Consider the following 22,707-nt stretch of genomic DNA (forward strand, 5'->3'; position numbering starts at 1 on the left):
TACAACATAATTACTACTATTTTTTTGTTTAGATAGTCGATGCACATCTTTTGAAAACTAAAATCATATCTTTTGTAAACACTACCATTTTTAGTAGCACCACTATCACCACAATTATCTTATTACCACTTTCAGCAGCACTACTATTATCACAATCATCTTACCACCACTCACTACGATGAGTACCACCCAAATATCACTATCAACAATATTACCATCACTCCACCATCATTATCACTTTCAATCAAGTACTATCACTAATATCACCACTTTCACAACTATCACCTTAGTCACCACCCAAGTACTACCATCCCACCATATTCACATATTGCAATTTAATAACTACTATTATTCGCCACCATTGAGCCATTATCACTACTATATAACCATCACTTCATCATCACATTCACCACCACCACTACTCGAACACCGCTATTAATACCACTACAATACCACTACCACCAGCATCACCTTTACCTTCACCCAAATACCAATATTATCATGATTATTATGATCACCAATTCACCATTACCTTAATTGCCACCACTACTACCCCACCATCATGATTATCACATTTATTGCTAGCACCATATTATCTCTATGACTATCTCATTCATCACCAGAACCACTTCACAATTAGAACCATCTTATCACCACCCTGCTAATATTCCATAACTATCACTTTTTCTCATCACTATAACTGTTATTATTGAAGAATAATTGTACTATTAACCGTATAAAATAATATGATTAAACAAATCCTGTGTAATTATTTTATAAATTATGGTACTAATAAAATATTATAATAATTTAAGAAAAGTCTTATTTAAATATTTGTGAGTTACTGTAGGAATTAAAAAATAATATATTTCTAATAAATATCATTTATTCAATGTCTATGTATCATTTGTTTAAACTTTATGTATTAATTTTGATAGAAGGTTGGTTTTTATGAAAATATTATTTTTAATATGTATTTTTATGTGCATTGTTAATTCAAAATATATATATCAACTTTCGTAAGTGTGTATTGACTTATAATAAAAGACTAGTATCTATTAAAATTTTATTTTTAATGTTCATCACTTATTCAATTTTTATATATTGTTTAATTTAAAATATATGCATAATACTTTATAACTGTGCCTTGACTTATCTAATAAAATAAAGTTTCTATTAAAAATTTATTTTTAATATGCATTACTTATTGAATATATATGCATTATTTATTCAAAATATTTATATTATTTTGAATAAACTCTCAATAGATCATGACATTACAGAGGTATTTACTCTGATCTTAAACAGATCGACTATCTAAAAATATCTCAGATACTATAGTGACTAATAATGCGATGCCATAAGTAAGACTAACTACTAAAGAGATATTATGACATATTTTAAAATTTTTTGACATGAAATTATTAATTTAATTTTTAAAAATTAATTTATTGCTAATTTAAAAACAATTTACAATTAAAATATTGTTGCAAAAATATAAAGCTAAGAAAGAACTCCATCGACTGCGAGACACGAATTAATTTACAAGTAATATACTTGTTGCTATAGAGAAAGATGACAACGGCGACGACGTCGTCGTCCTACCCTCCTCCGCCGCCGTATTACCGGCTCTACAAGGACTACGAGCTTGATCCCAATTCGGCGCCCGAGCCTCCGCCGCCGATCCAGGGAAGTTTCCCCCTCTTCGGCGCCACCTACACCGTCCGTCTTCTCCCTTTTCTCTAGTCTTCATTTCTCTCTCTCTCTCTCTCTTCCCAGTAATTGAGCATTGAGATCCATCTGGTTGTTAATTTGTTTGTATATTTTGGTTTTTGGCAGACGGAGGTGGTGCTGCCGAGCTTGGAGGATCAGGGCGTCCGCCAGCTCTATCCCAAGGGCTCTAACACCGGTTAGTCTTCCTTCAATTTCCCCCTAGCTACCAAGTCTTAGTACACCATTCTTGCAAGAAAAATGCTTTATCTATTGCAAAATGTGGAAACCCTTGCATAAAGATCACCCCTTTCCCTAAGTTCGAAGGTAGAGAGCAGCTAACTCATGAACCCTAACTAATAATCACCTAACTGATTTACGAGTCAAAGAACACCCAGACACAGTATGTATCTAAACCCTAGGCAATAATATCACTTCTTTGCTTAAATAAAAATCGAAAAAAATATTAAAAAGCAAAAGCAGAGATGAATGCCAAGATTTTAACGTGGAAAAACTTAAACGGAAAAAAACCACGGATCCAAACTCGGATCAAAACCAATCACTAGAATAATGGTAGTTACAAGACCGACTCACAAAACAACCCGTCAATTTTCACGACTTTATTCTTCTCAATCTTGCTTGCTAGAACCCACGATTCACCGCTTCTCGTGATTGATATCCAACCTCAGTAGCCATCGAGATTGATCTTTCGTCTAGATAGCCCTTAAGACGAAAGTTTTAAACCTTGTAGAAGAGTCGGACCTTATTCGTTGAAGAAACAATGTAGCCTTAAGAATTCTCTTCAAATTTCTTCAACAACTACCTTAGAGTTAGGGCATCACAATACTTATATAAGATCTTCAAGATAGAGCCAAATCCAAATCTTATCCAAACTCACGAAAGTCTAAAAATTACAAACTTCGTAGGCGCGTTCGAACGTGGCCCGGGTGCGTTCGAACGACTTGACTTGATCTCAGGTGCGTTCAAATGGGCCCAAGTGCTTTTGAACGCGGTGGCTTGATTTTTATAGGTTGCGTTCGAACAGGACAATTACACTCCTCGGATGTGTGAACGCGCTATGAACGTAGCAGGGTGCGTTCGAACGGCCCATGACTGCGTTCGAACGCGTGCAGAAACAACACTCTCTATCTGTGTGAACGTCTGTGCTCGCGTTCGAATACGCTTGTGAACGCTATTCTCTGTCTATGCGAACGTCTGCGCTCGCGTTCGAACGCGCTTGTGAACACTACACTCTGTCTGTGCGAACGCCAGCGTTCACATTCAAACGCGCTTGAAAACACCAGTTATTGTCTGTGCGAATGCGCTATGAATGCAGTGTGAACGCTATGTGAATTCTAAATTTTTTCTCCTTTGATCTTGCAATTCTTCAAACCAAATACTTTCTAGACTTGTATAAATGCTCATGTATATGTATAAAAATATTTAGAATATTTTGTACACAATTGTCAATACTAAAAACCTAACAACGAGCTTTTGACCTTCCCCAAAAGATTCTTGTGTAAAATTCAACAATCATCATACTAGGCATAGAGAAAATCAATAAGATGAACTATTACGGAGTTAGGTGACTTTTCTTTGTCCACTTTGAGACCTGAAAATGAGAAGGGATATGCTGGCTGACTGAATCATAATCTACCATGGGAGGATGAAGAAACAAGAAAAATGAATATGCGCAAAGCCAAGTAGGAACAGAAGAACCGATGGTATAGACTTGTAATTGTTGAACAAGACTTGAGGATCCTTGCAATGGCTCGTCGATTATCTAGATCCTATTCATATATGGAATTTTATGACTCCACTAGTTTTTTCTAATTATAGGTTCTAATAGTTTTTAATTCTTTAATTTTGAGACATCCAAATTTAGTTTCATCATATGACCTCCAGTTAGGCCAAAGTTTCAAAGCTCAGCAAGTTAATGAGCATTTCATGGAATCACTGAATCAATCAACTAAATGTGCTATTAAGAAGTATGAAATGTCATCAGCTTGGCATTGATCCACTTGATAACACAAACCTCCTGTGCCGTACTAATATCTATGGAAACAAGATGGTAAGTAACCCAGTATTAAGAGGTTTCATGATAAGTGCTCCTTCCATCATTAGAGTGTGAGAATTTTGCCATCAATATCTAGAGGGCTGATGCCTGAGTTAATAGTTGGTTATATGAGTTTTTAGTTCTTCGTTTTTAGGATTTTCAACTGCAACTTAAAAATTGGTCCTTGAGCATACAACTTACTGAAGTAGAAGGTTTGGGTGATAGATTGATATTAAATGTTGATGCTATATCATACTCCATATTCTTGAGCATCACCTGAGCATAGGATGTATACATGTTTCCTACTCTTGACATTTTGGAGTAGAGACAATTCTGGACTGACCCTAGCCACGTCAACCTATTGTTTGCCTCAGACCTGCTAGAGTCATCTTCTTCTATGTTGGCACAGAGTTGAATGTACAGGCAGATCGCTCAATCCATGGGGTGCAGATAGATATTCTTGTCTATGCCCTTTACAAGGATTGGACTTAGATTACCTCCTCCACATGTAGTATGGTATTATTTATGCAAAGGTTGCTGCTTTAAACACCACATAAGATCTTAGTTCATTAAATTTGTGATCTATGTAGCGACTATTCTATACAAGAAAAAAGTATGCTTCAATTGATTCTATCATACCCTATGAGGAATATGTACAAAAAGTGCAGGTTGCTTTAATGGTTGTGTTACACTTTATATGTTTTAATGATCGTTTTGGTGAAGGTATTAATTCAAAAACTCAGAATACACATGATGATGCCTTCAGCTGTATTCTGCAGCTACCCTAGCTAGCAGAACCTGAGTTTGCATCAACAGTAGGAAACAATGAAGATTGACAAATGAGTTGCACCAGCTCATGCTCCTGACAGCATCCCCTTTCATTTTGCTACTGAAGGAACCATGTGAACATGAGTGATACATAATTGAGACTTCATATAGCTATGAGAATCATCCTAGTTACTGAAGTTATGGATCACATGATGGTGTATTGAGCTTTTTGTTATCGACCTTCTTGACTGATATTGCTTTTAGATAAGGTTGCTTTAGTTAGAAGAATGATGTTTTCAAAGTAAGCTGAATGATTTGCTCACTATGGAAAAAATAAATTCTCTTGTTATATAGTTTGATCTCATGCTACCATGGAACTCCACAATGGAGTAAGAAATTTAGAATGTATATTTCACTACACGATGCATTAATTCTTAATCATTGGTTATATCACCAACTCCAAATTAACAGTTAAGACATTAGACATGATATAAAAAGATTGAACATTTAATACCTTCTTTTAATTCGTTATATCTTCACCCTTAAAAGGAAATTGTGTAGGTCCATTTTGTTCATTTTGGTTTCCTCATCTATTATGATGCATGATACTATGATAGCGTATAGCAGCAAAGTACTAGCTCATTTTCTGAGGCCCTTAGCTTAAGGGCTGAAGTGGGCACCAAATAAGCCTATATAAACAGTTGGGCAAGTTTAGGATATGTAATGTTCTTTGGCAAACAATGAAGTGCCTGGCATTTTCCTCTTTAATCCTTGTAATAGTTGGTTGTTTATTCTTGAAGGGCCTTTTTACTGGTTTCGATTGGATAAGAAAGAGATTTAAATATACAAAAAGAAACTAGGTCAAGATACTTTCTATGGATTGTTTCCAATGAGTTTGTAAATTGTTGTAAGCAAATCTACTGATCGGTGGTAGGTGAGAAATGTGAAGTATGGTATTAATTCCTTTTAGTGGTGTGAGAAATTAGTGTGATTCATGCATACTACATGCTTTAAATTGGAAACCAGCTTTTGTCCACTGATAGAAATCAATAACTTGTTGCACTTATACCAGAGTCCAGAGGCAGAACAATAGTATAACAAATGATTTTCTTGCCAGTTGACACAAAATATTTATAAAGTGGCAAGCCTATTTGTTTGCCAATGTGGCATGAACTTGGTTTATATTGCAGTGCTGGGCCTGCTGGCTCACCTGTATATTTCTTATTTGGACCTTTAGACTATAACTTCACTTCTTAGCATATTTGTGATCAAGAGTAAGAAAACGATCACAACAATTGGTGATGACATATCAAGAGTCAAATGCTTACTTCTTCTATTTCTTTCATTACCCTTTTTCCTCTCCTTCATGCTGCCTTATTACTTTGTTGCATCGTGTGCTACTATATAATGCAATGAATGACACATAATACATTGCCTTTTGGATTAACTCATGCATTGTGTTTCCTATTCTTTTGACTATTTCTGATGTACTTCCTGAAATACCATTTTTTTGTTCAGATTTCAAAAAGGAATTAAAATCACTGAATAGGGAGCTTCAACTTCACATCCTGGAGCTAGCAGATATTCTAGTGGAGAGACCCTCTCAATATGCACGTAGAGTTGAAGATATCTCACTTATTTTCAAGAACATGCACCATCTACTTAATTCCATGCGTCCTCATCAAGTATGCAAATTAATTGCTATGTTTCATAGACATCCACCAAGTTGGTTGTTTTTTTTCCTGTGTCTGACTCATATCTATCTATTTCACTTTTAGGCCAGAGCGACACTCATTCACATTCTGGAAAGTCAGATACAGCGTCGTAAACAGGCAGTGGAAGATATAAAACGGTGAGTACTCAACTTCCCTGACTGTTCAGTTTGGTTGTTCTTGGTAGGAACAAATACATCAAAGTTGAACAAAATATATGGGGAAACCACTTCTTATTCATGGTATTTGATTCTGTCATCTTTCAGAGTTATATCCTGCATGTTGTATTCCATCCTTTTTGGTTTCTTCACGAAAGCTAATTGCACCAACTTGTAATTCTGGAACAGTCTTTATGTAGCATGGAGCCATGGGCCATAAAACGCCATGTTGCAAAGTAATCAATTTCTCAACGACTTGCAGACTTTTAACAAATATATCTTGTGATCTTATTCCTGGTAGGAGAGTAATATGATATAAAGATATTAAAATGCTTATTACCAAGGATTATTGAGAAATGCCTAGGACAACCACTTCTTGGTCTTCAAGCTTGAGCTGCTATTTTAGTTCTGATTGCCCACACAGAACATATTAGAACACTTCTATCACATTGATCTCTCACTGTTTCCTGTTCAGGAGGAGAGAGGAGGCCCAGAGGCTGCTCAAGGAATCACTCCAACTTTGAGATTTTTAACCAGCCTGAGTTGCATTGCTCATCTTTGTAAGGAAGTGTTTGTGTAAGAACCATTCGTATAGTTGCTTACGGGTCTTTCTTGGCTGCCTGAACATTGCAGCTTAAGCATGTTGCATTCTCTGAGCAAGGTGCTTAATAGTAAAGCATGAATTATTATTTGAACTCGTTAAACTGTAGCCTCCTGCAACTTGAATCAGTAGTCTCTGATAATTTTAGTAGTTCTATATTTCCATATACCAATCTATTGCTAAAACTAATAAAATGGCCTCCAAAATGTTCCCACTCGATGCATTAGGCTATCACTGATCCTTGCCCTATACCTTTTATTGGTTCTATTGACATTTATCATTCGACTTTGAAGCCATGGATATTGCACGATGTTTGAAATATCCATCTTCATGAAAAAAAAAAGATGTAAAAATGTGGGATGTTTGAAATATCCATCTTCATGAAAAAAAAAGATGTAAAAATGTGGGTTGCCTGCCCATCTTATCAATGATTATTAAAAACACCGGACATTCTAGTTCATATGAGCTTTCAGTTATATAGATCCTCCTGGCGAATGAATCATCCTGGATGCACATACAATTTTCCTGGTCTTGGATTTATCAGCAAGAGAGTAAAGATATCATGAATGCACTTTCTTGAACTTATTCCTCCACAGCTCGTGGATGCAAAAGATAGAATCAATTATTCCTGTACTGTTTGAATTATCTTTTGCACTAGTAAGCAAGAACATCAACATCAGTTACAGCATCTCAATTACATGTACAATTATAATAAACTAATTATTCCAAGCTACTCAAGTTCCAAACTAAAAACACCAGCCAAGCGATCTGTTCAATATTGAAGGAGGGAAATTCTACTGATCTGGTCTCTAAGAATTGTGTGAAAGATATAAAAGCTTTCCTGTTTGCATAGTCATCTGTCGAATCTCTCAAGCCTCCTCTGACGAACTTCTTCCATGGAGAGGTCCCTGCTTCTATCGGATCGACGAGCTGATCTAAAACCTTGATCCCTCCGAACTGCACTGCACATCTCACAAGCATCCAACCATGCTGAATTATCATAAGTACATACAGGGCAACTCCATCGGACAGCTGTGCCTCTCTCCGGTGGAGGACTGCGACCAACTCTTCCCCTTCCACCTATGCGATGAGACCGAAATTGGAAAAGACCTCGAAATAACTTCAATGGCCAGCTCAGAAGACCAACAGCATTCCTGATCAGAAGAGAGAGCGGATCCAGGCCTGAGAATGATCCACGTAACTGGAGATAAGCTAGTCCAGCAAGTATACCACCAAGGTGACCCAGAAATGAGACCCCGGGCACAAAAAGCTGAATAAGGATCAATTCAGCCCATGCAGAATACTTTGCAGGGACTACCATCCCATATACATGACTGAACTCATCAGACTGTGCATTGAGAACCACCTTCATACCAAATAGCACTCCTGAAAATCCAGCAGCATACTGGTGATAGTATGCTGTTTCATAATTGAAGAAAATAAGTAAACTTTTTGCCAGAAGTATGGTGATTCCCTGGGACAAACCAAGCAATGCAGCAATCATGGACGCAAACTCAAGACTCCCCATCGTTGTTTCAAGTTGGATACCCTTCCATAAAAGTGACATCATGTTGTAGACCAGGTGAGACTCATTCATGTGGTAGAAAGCTGATAGTAGGAACCGCTTCAGGTCACCATACTGGTTGAACAATGTAACAAATAAGCAAGAATTTCTCATGGAACACAAAATTAAATAAGCAAATAATTAACTGAAAAGAAGACCAATATCAATGTTTCAGCATAATAAAATGTAACCATGGTGCACTCCACATTACAGCAGAAGGAGATAAGGAAGTTTCACTCCCCTACTATAAAGGAAAATTCACCAAGCGTACTGTTTTCCTGATCACTCAAAATGATCATACGAAGTGCAGACCTGATTAAACTCTGTGGGCAAGACATGTGCCTAACAGCACCCTCTGCACCCTCTGAGTTGGCCTTAAGTGAAAGATTGCCAGTCCTATCAATTATATCTATTAATTCCATGACATCCATAATTCATTAATTCTATGAGCATGTCTTGCTACAACTCCACAAGCCTTCCCATAATCAATTAACTAAACCATCTCTCATAACACAATCCATTTGAGTTGCCTTAAGTGAAAGATTGCCAGTCCTATCAATTATATCTATTAATCCCATGACATCCATAATTCATTAATTCTGTGAGCATGTCTTAGTACAACTCCACAAGCCTTCCCATAATCGCTAACTAAACCATCCCTCCTAACACAATCCATTTCTTTCTAGCAATAAACATCTCTGTTTTCATTGGAATGAGATACAAGTTACATTTGGCGGCATCAAGTATAAGAAGGTGATGAGAATTAACTACAGATTATTATATATCATACTTGTTAGACCCACTTTTCCATCTATTACAGAAAACATATAACCACCTAAACTGCTTTCTTTTAACATTGCTTCTTTAAGAGTTGTCTACAATAATAGAAGTATAGAACCATGCAAGTATAAGGTCACTCTTATCTCAAAGAAGTTGCCATTATCCACACAGCTTCCTGAAAGAGGTATACCCATACAATGCAATGCATTACATATCCATAGTTTTAGAGCCAACAACTAATAAAATAAGATAAAAGATTATTGTTTCATTTGCGCATGAAAATCTGCAATATAATTATTTCAAATTGCATTATGAGGCATACTACTATTACTATCATCAGTTACTCTATTTTTCTACAATTTCTGTGTTTATTGAAACACCATCGTAGTCTAGTAAAATGCAAATAACTTTCCAAGTTGACATTACCAAAATGTAAATCATCTTGTGAATCACAATAGCACCACTATAAAAACTTCTCTTTTGACACTGTATCCAATTTTTAAAAATTGGAAATATAACACATGTCATGCAGAACTTAAACACTCACATGCAATATAAGCAGCAACAATTCTACCCTTTCACCAGAGATCTTAAACAATTCATGATAGCCAAACAATTCAAATCATCAGCTTGTACAGTTATATTATGTTACATAAAGTATGGATGGCCATGCCGGTAGCGTACCGACACGTGGCATGAGGGGGTGTCGCACGGCACCCCTCTTAGTAGCTTTGTCACTCGCCATTGATCTCACTGTCGAACTTGCCGTAGCTTCAGCGAGTGGCATTGGTGACGGCAAAGGTGAGTAGTCCCTTACCTTTTTCTTTCCCTTTCTTACGGCATGGCTGACAAGTGCTGTGGCACGTGTCTTGTTGTGCCGTGTCGACCGGTGGTCGGCACAGTTCGTGCCTATGACACGGCCATCGTTGACATAAACTATTCCAAACTATTACAAGCTATTTCTTAAAGTATCATATTTGCAAATAATTTTATATTAATAGCTAATTCTTAAGCCCGTGTTTGGGTGCTAGTTAGGGAATACCCTATTCTAGATTAAGGAACATTACTCTAAATGTAAATTATCTCTAGTTTAGATTAAAAAAACCATTCATGCTAGTTTAAATATTATTTTTAACATAAACCAATTATAACTTTACCATTGATTTGATTAAAGTTGTTTCACGTGTCATGTCAAAATCCGTTCTCTTCTCTCCTCTCCTCTCCTACCACCTAGCTATTTAGCCCATTTTCCCATTCAAACCAAAATATTTCCATTCAATTTTAATGATATTTGGCATGTGATACTTATAGGGATGCAATGCACACTTGACATTAAAAATTAAAAATTACTTTGAGGAGAAAAACTACTTTAGCCCACTTTCTCGCTCAAACCAAAAGTTTCCACTCAATTCTTTTGCTCAGTTTTAATTACATTTGACATGTGATACTTGTAGGTATGCAATGCACACTTGACATTGGAATTGCTTTGGGAGAAAAACTAGTTTAGCTCACTTTCCTGCTCAAACAAAAAAGTTTCTGCTCAAATTTCCACTCAATTTTAATCATATTTGACATTGTGTACCTACAAGTATCACTTGTCAATCTCCACTTTTTAAAGTAGAATAAGGAACACCTAAATTTGAATGTATATGTCAAATTAGAAGCAAGAAACGAGTACCATATTGCATATTAACTGGATTTTCTCTTAACCAGCAACCAAACGAAGTCTATAGCACCATATTGCATTCCTAAAACAGAATACTATGGCAACTAATAGTATGGCAGCAAAAGGGATCATGATAAAGTGTAAGACAAAGAGAAAAGGATAAAAAATGTGTCAGCATTAGCCAGTAAAAGATTAAGAAACATATATGTGTTTCTCTAAAGTACTCACAACCTACATTTTAAGACAGATTTTCATAGTCCTTATTGTGATACTGACACGACAATAGTCATACACTAAGGCACATCATACTTGCCCATTTCAATGGTTAAAATGGTCTCTGCAGCAAAAAAAACTGTGTTACACTCTAAGAGTAACCATCAGCTAAAGAAGTTACAAGCCATAATATTAATGTTCCAAATTTAAAGAAATCTATGTGGGAGATCAAATGAATCACAGTTGTAGGCCAATGCATATGCAATAACGATATTAAAAAATATGTAAAAGAATCACAGTTGTAGGCCAATGCATATGCAATAACGAAATCTATGTGGGAGATCAAATGAATCACAGTTGTAGGCCAATGCATATGCAATAACGATATTAAAAAATATGTAAAAGAAATCCATTAAGAACAGAAAGAAAACTGAAACTTTTCAGAAAATTGGTCTGAAATGTCATGCTAAAATTAAAATTTAATGCTGAAAAAGAGAAAATTGTCAAAGCGATGTTTAAATAATCAAAACCTACAATGATTAAAGAGTTCGCTTAGCTATGCATCTAGAACGGAAGGCACCTATACTAATTATTGTTTGCCTTGCCATGAGGAAGAAGTATCACTCAAGAAGCACTGAATTGATCACATTTGTCTAATAGATCAGCCAAGACTTGAATAATTTTTGTCTAATACAAGAAGCAAAATCCTGAACTCCAAAGGAACTTATAACCCTATAGAGATTACATTCTCGAAGCCCAGAGAGACTTACAACTGAAGCTGGAAAGTCATCCAATCAAGTTCACAAGCAGAAATAAACCAACTAAAAGGCTCTATTTTGGTCTTATTACTAATAGCCTTCCAATTTCCTTTTCAACATACGCTGCTCAAATTCCTCTCCTTTCACATTTTACTAACGAAAAACAAACAATTAGGAATCCGGGGGAAGAGGGTTTTTAGAAGACCATTTCTTCTCTACATTCTTCCACGATTCTCCACCAAACATGTCCAGAGGAAGGTATCAACAAAGGAAATAACCAACAAGATCGTATATGGAATGGGTGGGTGGGGGAGAGAGAGAGAGAGAGAGAGAGAGACGAACCTTGAGGATGAGATGGGGGTTGAACAAAACCTGATCGATGGTGGGAAGGACCCGGTGGAGCGCACCGGGGCGGAGGTAGAGGAGGGTATTAGCTAAGATGAGCCCCGCCGTCACCGGCGGCTTCCGGCCAAGGCGATGGTACTCGTTCGCCACGTGCAGCGCCAGCAGCGGCAGCATCGCACGCGACACCCCCCTCCCGCTGTATCGATCCATCTCTCTGCCTTCTTCTTCTTCTTCTTCTGTTCGCCTTCGTGCCAAATTGAAGACGACGACGACGGCAACTCAATTCTCTGCTTGCTTGGTCGCCAAGAATTCTTTTCCTTCTCTTTTATTCCAACTCCCAGTCTCAGAGAAGTCGATTCGCATGGAATTAATCCAGAATCGTCTCGATGGCGCTTACAACCACAAAGCGGTAATCGGAAAAATTAATGCAGAGTCCATTAATAGCTCTTATTTTTAAGAATTAGTTCATATATATACATATATATTCATGTATTAAGAAGAAGTAATTTCTATGTCGAATTTATAATTAAATTACGAACTCTCTATTATTTAAAATAAACACTCGAGTCTAACTAGAAAGTCCGCGTGATGCTTCGACCTATCATCGGGTCCAGGATATGAGATCTAATCTCCCCCTAAGAATAGCAGCTAACCTATGTATTGCTATCTTCAAAAAATAAAAAATGAATAATAAAAAATAAAAAATAAATAAAACTATCTATTACTGATCCACTTTGTTAATGAGTTGATATTGGATAAAAGATCATCCATTAGATCTTCATAGAGATACAATACATGACATGCTAATAAGATTAAGGGTGTTTTTTTTTTATCTATAGTATTGTTATTAAAGTTGTTATAATTACTGTTATATTCTTCAAAATATTATATTTAACATTACAATTATAGGATTCATATCATTTCATTTATTCTAATAGATGAGCATATAATTAATTGTAAAAAAAGAAAAGAGATTAGCACTCTCAATATGTATATATTAGATAATGATGAGCTCATCCCTCAGTAAAAATTATACCAAATATCAATTCTAATGACTACAATTTTTTTTATATTATTTTATTAGTTAAATTTAACTAATATTAATTAAAATTAAATGGATAAGGTGACAAAACTATTTTACATTTAAAACAAGTCGGAAGTTATCTAATACTAGGAATTAGATCATGTTCCAAATATCTTAATATATTTTATATTATCAATGGCATACAATTAACATTATATTTGGTGGAGAAAGGTAAAGTATCTTAGTCATTTATATATACTTCTTAACTTTTAAGAGCTAATCTGTAACACCCCAAATTAAAAAAAAAAAAAAAAATCCCATGACGCATGCTCCCCTTCCCTTGCTGTGCACGCTACCATCCCCCCACCTCCATTAACCTCCACCTTCCCCTCCCCGGACCACGCCATTTCCTTCTCCACCGCTTTACCTCTCTCCCTCTCTCGCGAGTTGCCGACGAAGTCGGACCGAGAGCTGCCGAGCCTGCCGGCCAACCCCCCGGTAAGCATCCCCCTGCCATTAATTTTGATAGTGTAACACCCCCTCCCTCGTCGTCATCGGAGCCCACGGCGGCCGACGACCTCGCGACTAGCCGCCGATCCTGGAAGCCCCGGTCGAGGGAGAGAAGCCATCTCTAGGCTTCGGGCCCTCGTTGAGAAGAGGAGGTGCCTCCATGGCCGCCGGCCATGGAGCGCGGCCCGTTGCCGTCGGCCCCCCTCCTCCCCTCTTTCCGTCCTCCTCCCATCTTTCCCTTTTTCTTTTCCCCTTTCTTACTCGTCGGTCTCGTGGCCGTGCCGCCGGCCTCGTGCTGCGCCGCCGACCTCGCGATGCGCCGCCGCCCCGTCTTTGTGCCGTCGGCCTCGTCGTGCCGTGGCCCGGCCCCGTCTTGTGTCGTCAGCCTCGTGTCGCGCCGCCAGCGTCGCAGCCCTCGGGCTTTCCTCTCGCCCTGTTGTCTCCCTCCCTCTAAAGAGATGGGGGTGGGAGATGGGTGTGGGTGGGCTGCAGGCCGCAGCCCACCTGGACTTGGTCTTGGGTGGGCTGCAGGCAGCAGCCCACATGGACTGGTTTCGAGTGGGCTGCAGGCAGCAGCCCACCTGGACTGGTTTCGAGTGGGCTGCAGGCCGCAGCCCACCTGGCCTTGGACCCGGGTGGGCTGCAGGCTGCAGCCCACTAACCCAATGTTGGGTGGGCTGTAGTCTGCAGCCCACTAATCCAATCTTGGTGGACTATGGCTGGGCCCCTAGCCCACCAAGGCACTCTTGCTTTTTGGGTTGGGTTTGAGCCTATCCATTGCCTCTAGCCTAGCCTATTTGGGGCCATTTGGACCCTATAACCATATTTATCCTTTTCACCTGATTTAATTAGCTTGATCCGTCGTAATGACAATTTAGTATCATATGAATTGTAGGATGACATAAGACTTACCCTAGGACTCATGTATTTGCCAAGCATAAATACGCTAACAAGATAATTAATTCTAGAATTAATAGGATTGACACGCTTGAGGAGGATTTTGGGATTCCGGAGGAGCCGGCTAGCTGACGAGATTTACCATACTGTGGAGACCCCAGGCGAGTAGAGTTATACAAATCTAGAATAATATAATTACAGTCATTATACTTGTCATGACACTGTAGGAAATGTCGGTATTAATGTATGCATTTAATACACCATGTTATATCTTTGCATATGCAGTTATTAATAACTTGCTCATTATAATATTATGAGAATGTCAATGTAGCATAAACATTAGTGTAATAATGCTTTATATGTATCTTGGATGGTATACTATTGCATAGATGTATAATTGATGTGAATATAGAATGTAATGATCATAATGACTATGACATGTTTTATACACTCATAAACACTGCACCCCTTCCATGTAGTCGAATTCTCACTCAGCCCAGGGTTAAGGGTAGAGTGTATCTTATATGATTATACTATTAGCGGCCTACACCTGATGTCGGAAAGCCTGTGTGGTATTCAGGTAGTTATACTGCATAGTTAGGACTAGATTATGATGATAGAAGAACATGATTGTGAGGCGGGGATATAATTCTAGCGGTCCCGGCGACGTAGGGTTAGGGCGTCTGTTGATGAGCCAAGGGCTCCCGATTCTCCCGCCGAGGGCGGTGATGATTTAGAGAGAGTGAGATATGGGCTTACGACCAGGGTCCTTAGTCTGATGGTCACAGACAACCGGTCACATGTAGTGTCGCCATACACGTGTAGGTGACATTACCGCTAGATGTGTATATATATCCCCCCTCGATGTATGAGATGATGGATGATTATGTGATGGATGATTGTTTCTTGAAAATATTTACCCTGTGTGGTGAATAGTTCGGTGATCGATGATAAGTATGATTAATGCTTTGGTAGACATGAGATGATTAAACTGCTATTTTATTGCTATGCATAACATGTAAAACCTATGATTGAGATGTGTACGAATAAGAGATTGTATCAAGCTTTATATCTGTGTGAACTTATCGTGATACGTTTAGGAACTAGCATGTTCCAGGATAGTGACTGGTAATCTTTATTAATTGCATTGATTTAGTAATTTGTGGTAAGTCATTTCAACAAGCATATCGTTATTGTGGTAAGTAATTTGTATTAAGCCTTTGCGAGTGCGTTATGATGATGTTGTATTTTGGACTTTAGCATTGTATTTTGGATATATATTTGGAAGGCTTGTTGTGGCCTGTGGAACTTGTATCCGGACTCTTATAGTTGAGTTTATTTATAATGAAATTGTGTTGTTGTGTGCCTTTGTGAAATCTGAATGTTAGATATGAACTGAACAAAGTGTTCCTAGTTTAGGTGATCTGATACCTACCAACTCTACTAGAGTTAGTTGGTACATTTAATATGTTTTTGATAACAATTATGCACAAAACCCTAATATTAGACATGGTCGACATAATTCATCTAAGGAAATTAGAATAAAAAGCATATCCTACAACCTACAACTAAAAGCAGACTAAAAGGGTAATCAAATGGACTAATATATAAAATGTACAAAAACTATCTTTTCTAAAATTGGCTATATATAATAATATCAGTTATAGCGCACCATATTATTTAATTTAAAATATTATAAAAATAGTGATATAAAAGGATACTGAGCAATTATATAATAATTAAAAATACTAGTAGTATTTTATAATTTATCCGTATCCGGTCCGTTTTCTTCCCCCACCCCTATCAGGCTCACTCATGACTCATCGCTCCAAAATTCCAAAATAGCACACGCAACTACGCAAGGATGTGTGGCAAGAGTGCATGACATCTATCCTTCTCGATCCATCCATATTCCATACCACCTTACTTTAGCCTTCGGATTTCGTTACAGTCAAAGAAAATCTCTGCAATCCTAGCTATGGCGTCCTCCGTTCCACTCCGTACTCTCCCGAACCCTTTCTTCTCCAATCCATCCTCCCTCCTCCGGAAGCCCATTTCCTCCTCCCTTCGATCTACCACCGTCTTCCCCTCTGCCAAGTTCCAGCTCTCCGAACTCTTGGGCGGCCGAGGCCTCTGCAATGGGGAAGCAGGCCTCCGGAAGGAGCTCGAGGTCTCCCCCTCCATCTCAGACCCCGCCTCCCCTTCCTCACAACCCCAACAAACCCCTTCCCCCTCACCCCTCTCCGACGCCGGCGACGACGCCTTCGAGAAGGAGCTCATGGGCCTCACCGGCGGCTTCCCCGGCGGCGAGAAGGGCCTCCGAACCTTTATCGAGAAGAATCCACCTCCTAAAAAGGACGAGGAAGCCAAATTGGCCTTCTCTGGATCGAAGAAGCCGACGCCGCCGGAGCTGCCGCTCTTCTTACCGGGGATGATCGTGATCGTGAAGAACCCTAATAATCCTTTCTACATGTACTGCGGGATTGTGCAGAGGGTCACAGATGGGATTGCCGGGGTTTTGTTTGAGGGCGGGAATTGGGACAAGCTCATCACTTTCCGTCTCGACGAGCTCGAAAGGAGGGAGAAGGGCCCGCCGATGGTTAATCCCAAGTCTGCCATTATTGAACCCATTGTACAGAAGTCGCCGTGAGATATCCCGGGGTACCACTTCTTTGAGTTATTGTTATGGCTTTCTCTTTTACTTTATAAAGTTTATATGAGATTATACTGTTTATGTTGTAGCTATTCAATTGAGATGATTAATGAATGGTAGAAACCCTATTTGTACTGTCAATTACACCTCGTTTGCTTGTTTGGATGCAGAGGATTAGGCAATCTTTATGAGGTCGTGTCCTAATTGTTCAGTTTCTGCTTTATTTTTTCCCTTTTGTTGAGAAGAATTTGTCATTTTACTTGGATAATTCACTATTCTCATAGAATTTCTATGGTATTCTGGCTGATTATAAGTTCCCTTTCTGTTCTAAGCTTGATGGCTGTACTGAAGGAAGTGTTAAATACTGGGAAAATTGAACATTAGGAGCATCTTAGTTGGTCTCCCATCATGAACTTAGGAGGTTCTGCTTCATTCTTGCATTTAAGTAGATCTCTTTCATAGTTAGCTTTATATTTCTCATCTCATAGGATTTCGTGATTGCAACATTCTGATCCAAAGAGGAAGCTCTGCTTTGTTTTTGTCTGATTTCACGTGATTTTCATCTAGTCACAAATGCATAAACTATAACAGGAAAAATTTATGTTGTTCTTGCTTCATAACAATTAGGCATACTTTGTATCCTATATTTTCAATTCCTAAATGTACAAGAATTATAAATGACAGGATATTATGAACCAGATCTGGACATAAAAAAATTATGAAAATTTATATAACAGTAGCTTCGAAAGTTAGAGTTCTAATAATTTTAGTTTCATATAAATCGAAGGTCGAAATAAAAAAATATAAACATGCCCAAAATAATACAGTAGAAAATCCTCTCAGTATTTCTTGTAGATTGTATGATGTATATCAAACAAAGAAGTATCAATTTAGTTAGGTTAAACAATGAATCCCAAAGAGGGGATACATTAATTGTGAGCTCTCTGAATTCAGCTGTTCCGTGCCCTCTTGAACTTTTATAGATTAGCTGGATATGGTATATACTACTGTTGCTTACATCAGATCAAGAACACACACTCACTAATTCCACAGTTTTCTTTTTTCTGTATCATCTATAAAATGACTGAAAACAATGTTAAATATGTTTTTGCAGGAGACAAGGAGAAATAGCTCAAGTAGTTACGTGCATCGGTGACCGGTGATACACCGGGAGTGCTATTTTCAGGATTTCATTATGGTGCCAAGATCATGGTGATTTCTTTCTTTCTGTTGTTAGATTGATCTGTATGTAATTGTGTTTCTTCCTCTTACGTACTTTTGTTTCTTTTCCATTTCCGTTGCAGCATGTTAATGCTGTTTGGTAACAGAACTCATATTAATATGTGTTTAAGTTGTAAATAAGAGGTCGGGCATCTTTCATTCAACTGCATAATGTCTTTGTTGATATGCTTCAAAACGCCTGCTCATTGGATCTGGCGCTTGGTATTTACATTCATCGTGGTCTTCCAATCATCCATTGGATTTTCATATGGTATACATTAATTTGGAATCGACATTTTAGTCCGTTACATTAGGTACACATGTCAATTTTCTTACTTCCAGTTCTAAACAACTTCCATGGTAGAAAATGAAGCTAACATAGAATTGCATTAATAAGAGTTGTTTTACAAAACACAATCACATTGCTGCAACCAAAAGGAAAAGGAAACAAAAGTTTTAAAGATGAAGAAACACAATTACATGCAATAGATCCAACAGACATACAAATAAATCATCACAGCCTTGCTAAATGATAATAAAATCCTGAAAGCCATATTAACTGCATCAGTGTCCACCAGATTTAAGGCAAATATTTGAGCTATATGCCTCATCGTCTCCTGCAAAAACATGGCAACAGTTATGTAGTCATTTTCTTCAAAAAATTATGAACGATGAGACAAACAGCATGAGAATTATACTTGTATTGAAAGCATTTGGATTTCAAAGCACTCAGAAAGGCAAAAACTCATTCCCCTGTATGGATTTTGTATGACGTAAACCAACTAGGTTTTTACTTCTTTGTCTGATACTCGTTATCTGAAGGCCAGGGTTTTCTATTGCAACATCTGAGTTACAAATATATATTTCTCTGCAATACTTAACAGTAACACGTGCTACTGGTAGAAAGAAAAAAGAATATCTATCTAAATAGTTGATTAGATCGCCCCAATGTAAAAGATATAATGGCAATTTAACAAATAAGTAGTAAAAGAAAAAAAAACACATACAGCAGAAGGCAGAAACAAGACGTTCTTCAAGTTGCAGAAAATCAACACGAAACAAAGAAATTTAAGAAGAATGCACCAAATCTGATGAATAAAATTTATGTCTTTTTAGCCATTGAGTAAATTTTAAGATTTTGAAAACCCAATACCAAGAGAAAAATCATAAATCATATAATCTAACTCTCTCAGCATATGTATATGAAAATGTAAGAATATACGTGTTATATATAAGCTGACCTGTTTTAGTGGGATCTAATCTTATTCTTGGATGAGCACCTTGCATCCTTTCTCCTTAAGTTTCTCGATACTGTCCATGGATAGGCTCCTCATGCGAGTCAAGTGTAGCTCTTGGAGCTTGAGGTGTTGCAATCCGTTCGCAGGAACCATCTCCAAATATTCACAGTCGCTTAGTCTTAAGAAGGTGAGTTCGGGCATCGCTCCTTCCTCTACCTTCCATTCCTCAAGAAAGAGGAGATTAGACAATGTCAGGTACTGCAGCTTAGGGAACCCTCCCGAAGAGCAGGACATGCTCTTCCCGTTATACGCTTGCCCATCCAATGAAAGCACCACGAGATGTTTAAGCCTCTCCAGTATTGGCATTGGATCTTCTTCCAATTTGGAAGAGTCTAAACAGAGCTCTTGGAGGTTTTGTGGGAGGCTGTTGCTATCTGCAGGCCAGCTTCTCTTCGTCAATTCTCCATGCAATGACACCGTGAGAAGTTTTTGGGACTCAAAGAATACCTCTAGAGGGATACAATGGATCTTCAATGTCAAGGAGACAAGTTCGATCATTCCTACTAGTGATCTGATCGTTGCTTCCGAATCACATTTACCAAAACTTCCTCTAAATATAGCAGTACGATCACCCCGGGCATCCTTATGAGTTGCTTCATGTACATACAGAGTTTGCAAGAATCTTTGTTGGCGACGCTTTGATGGAGTTAAAAATGCTACATCCTCCAAGTATACCTGCCTCAGTGTTGGGATGTCCCAAAAGGAACTGGGAAGCCATCTTATAATTGTTCCTCTTGCATCGAGAGTTTGTAAGTGCAGAAGACGCGCGATGGAAGAGGGAAGCTCAATATCCTGACAATCTCTAAATCCAAGATATCGTAGATGGATCATTTGCCCGATTTCCATAGGAAACTCAAGATGTCGTAAACCCTCCAGAAGAAGCACACGTAGGAATTTCAATCCACGAAAGCATGGTACCAAGTTGTGTATTAACTTGAAGGCCAGGAGAGTTCGTAGATTAGGTATAATTTCACCAAGGCTGTTGTCAAAAAAGTTATGGAAGCTAACACGATAAGCTGGCATTGCTTCTGGAGAAGTCATCATGACATCATCATGGTTGTTACAAACTTTAAGGAACCCATCTTTCATTCCTTCTTTGATACCCCAGTCACGTAGTAGATCATGGATGCGAATAGAATTAATCCATCCATGCTCTGTGCTCCTCCCAGCAACTTGGACCATGTACCTCTCCACCAGCTCATCCAAAAGTTTGCTAGCATTTTCTTCTAGTTTCTCTCCCTGTTTATGCGGCACAAGGCCCTCGGCATTCCACAACTCAATTAGCATGGGTTTCGGGATAACATAGTCCTCAGGGAAGGATGCAATGTACAGAAAACAAGATTTCAAGTAATGGTTTGGCAAATCATGGTAGCTAAGAGCCAATATCCCCCCGACATCCATTTCGTTGTCCATGACTTCCCAATCCATCCTTTCAACCAATTTTGACCATTTTCTATAGTCAATATTTCTTGACAAATAACCCCCCAAAACCACGAGGGCTAGAGGTAGGCCTTTACATTTTTCTGCAAGTCTCTTCCCTATGTCCTCTAACTGATTCATGGTGCTTTGGCTTACATTTTGATATGATGGAAATGCTTTACTACGGAGAAGCTTCCAGCTCTTTTCACTATCTAAAAGTTTCAACTCATGAATGTATCTTCTCTGGGATGGACATTCGGCAACCTCTTTGATACGGGTAGTCACTATAATTATACTCCCTTTATTATGCTCGGCCTCGGCCTTGGCCTCAGGGAAGACACCAGTAGGACCCTCCAGTTCTTTCCATGTTGTTGTTCTCCAAACATCATCGAGCACAATCAAAAACTTTCTCTCTTTAAGAAAGTCACGGAGGGTCCTTTTCGTTTCTTCTTCACCTTCTATCGAACTCCTGTTGAGATTTTTCATTGTCTGCTTCATGATTTCTTTAAATACATCAGAGGCTTCATACTTTTGAGAAATGGTTACCCAGGCGACAACATCAAAATGTTGTTTAACTTCAATGCTATTATAAACTTTCTTGGCAAGAGTGGACTTACCAAGTCCACCCATCCCAACTATAGAGATGACGGTGAGAAGCTTGCTTGGGTCGAGCAATTGCTGCACTATTTGGTCTTTGTCATTATCAAAGCCTATGACACTGACATTATCATCAGAATCAGGAGAGACAAACCTTTGTGAATGAAGAGTCTCTTTTTGCTTGCTTTCGATTTCATCTATCTTAGCAATACCATATTCGGATGCACTATCAGTGATCTGTTTATGCATTCTATTAATCTCTATGATTTTCATATTAACATTGCGAAGGGTTTTCAAATCACTAGGTTTACGGGCATACCTTGATAAGGCACCCATGAAGCCTCTCTCCATATTATTCCTCGTAGTTATGTAGTTGGCTACTTCCATAACATTCTCTGCTTTATATGCTATATCTCTTAAATCGCATAACCAGTTTTTCAACCTCTCATCTCCATTCCTCCACTTGGTCTCTGCATCCTTCAGGAAGGATTGGAGTCCTCCCAGCTTTTGTTTCATGAGGCTCAGTCTCTCTGGAACAGCACCGAGGAAGGATGTTTCTTGTACTACATAATTGACCACCGTAGCAATGGCAATCTCAGCCATCTCTTTCTCCTAGATCTCTCTGGGGAGGATATTGAGGAATTTGAGAGCTATCTAACAAATAATGGTGAGATGATATACTATAAAGTCATTGACTTTGTTCCTAGAATGATATACTATAAAGTCATTGACTTTGGAAGATTCCTAGAATGATCTG

At 38.3% G+C, this 22,707-nt stretch overlaps 4 protein-coding genes across 5 annotated transcripts; 2 read left to right on the forward strand and 2 right to left on the reverse strand.

Annotated features, from left to right (window-relative positions):
- The first annotated feature begins 1,525 nt into the window (after positions 1 to 1,525).
- On the forward strand, positions 1,526 to 7,108 carry LOC140790054 (mediator of RNA polymerase II transcription subunit 7a-like). Of its 2 annotated transcripts, none has more exons than XM_073139965.1 (5): positions 1,526 to 1,722; positions 1,840 to 1,909; positions 6,053 to 6,219; positions 6,313 to 6,386; positions 6,594 to 7,108. In XM_073139965.1, exons 1-5 carry the CDS (start codon positions 1,576 to 1,578, stop codon positions 6,622 to 6,624), a joined length of 489 nt encoding a protein of 162 aa, XP_072996066.1. In that variant the 5' UTR covers positions 1,526 to 1,575; the 3' UTR covers positions 6,625 to 7,108. The 2 variants fall into 2 exon arrangements, with proteins under 2 accessions (XP_072996066.1, XP_072996065.1); XM_073139964.1 differs by having other exon boundaries at positions 6,880 to 7,108.
- A 455-nt stretch (positions 7,109 to 7,563) lies between these two features.
- On the reverse strand, positions 7,564 to 12,778 carry LOC140791263 (rhomboid-like protein 14, mitochondrial). Its single transcript, XM_073141735.1, has 2 exons — positions 12,329 to 12,778; positions 7,564 to 8,644 (listed from the first exon to the last, which is right to left on the reverse strand). Exons 1-2 carry the CDS (start codon positions 12,539 to 12,541, stop codon positions 7,859 to 7,861), a joined length of 999 nt encoding a protein of 332 aa, XP_072997836.1. The 5' UTR covers positions 12,542 to 12,778; the 3' UTR covers positions 7,564 to 7,858.
- Positions 12,779 to 16,568: 3,790 nt separating this feature from the next.
- LOC140791452 (NAD(P)H-quinone oxidoreductase subunit S, chloroplastic) lies at positions 16,569 to 18,800 on the forward strand. Its single transcript, XM_073142030.1, has 2 exons — positions 16,569 to 17,423; positions 18,530 to 18,800. The coding sequence occupies exon 1, from the start codon at positions 16,741 to 16,743 to the stop codon at positions 17,410 to 17,412; it is 672 nt and encodes a 223-aa protein (XP_072998131.1). The 5' UTR covers positions 16,569 to 16,740; the 3' UTR covers positions 17,413 to 17,423; positions 18,530 to 18,800.
- Positions 18,801 to 19,116: 316 nt separating this feature from the next.
- LOC140790527 (putative disease resistance protein At1g50180) lies at positions 19,117 to 22,553 on the reverse strand. The gene is made up of 2 exons (XM_073140644.1): positions 19,878 to 22,553; positions 19,117 to 19,253 (listed from the first exon to the last, which is right to left on the reverse strand). Exon 1 carries the CDS (start codon positions 22,551 to 22,553, stop codon positions 19,899 to 19,901), a length of 2,655 nt encoding a protein of 884 aa, XP_072996745.1. The 3' UTR covers positions 19,117 to 19,253; positions 19,878 to 19,898.
- Positions 22,554 to 22,707: the final 154 nt, after the last annotated feature.

This window comes from Typha latifolia, chromosome 6, assembly GCF_019914945.1.
Source record: "Typha latifolia isolate L0001 chromosome 6, TyphaL0001v2, whole genome shotgun sequence".
NCBI lineage: Eukaryota > Viridiplantae > Streptophyta > Magnoliopsida > Poales > Typhaceae > Typha > Typha latifolia.

Bases quoted from the DNA above. Each gene is read 5' to 3' on its own strand.
- LOC140791452 (XM_073142030.1), top strand. From the start codon at position 16,741: ATGGCGTCCTCCGTTCCACTCCGTACTCTCCCGAACCCTTTCTTCTCC.
- LOC140790527 (XM_073140644.1), bottom strand. From the start codon at position 22,553: ATGGCTGAGATTGCCATTGCTACGGTGGTCAATTATGTAGTACAAGAA.
- LOC140791263 (XM_073141735.1), bottom strand. From the start codon at position 12,541: ATGGATCGATACAGCGGGAGGGGGGTGTCGCGTGCGATGCTGCCGCTG. The intron at 8,645-12,328 runs GTTCGTCTCTCT...TTGTTCAACCAG, and splicing joins ACCCCCATCTCATCCTCAAG to TATGGTGACCTGAAGCGGTT.
- LOC140790054 (XM_073139964.1), top strand. From the start codon at position 1,576: ATGACAACGGCGACGACGTCGTCGTCCTACCCTCCTCCGCCGCCGTAT. The intron at 1,910-6,052 runs GTTAGTCTTCCT...TTTTTTGTTCAG, and splicing joins TCCCAAGGGCTCTAACACCG to ATTTCAAAAAGGAATTAAAA. The intron at 6,220-6,312 runs GTATGCAAATTA...TTTCACTTTTAG, and splicing joins ATTCCATGCGTCCTCATCAA to GCCAGAGCGACACTCATTCA.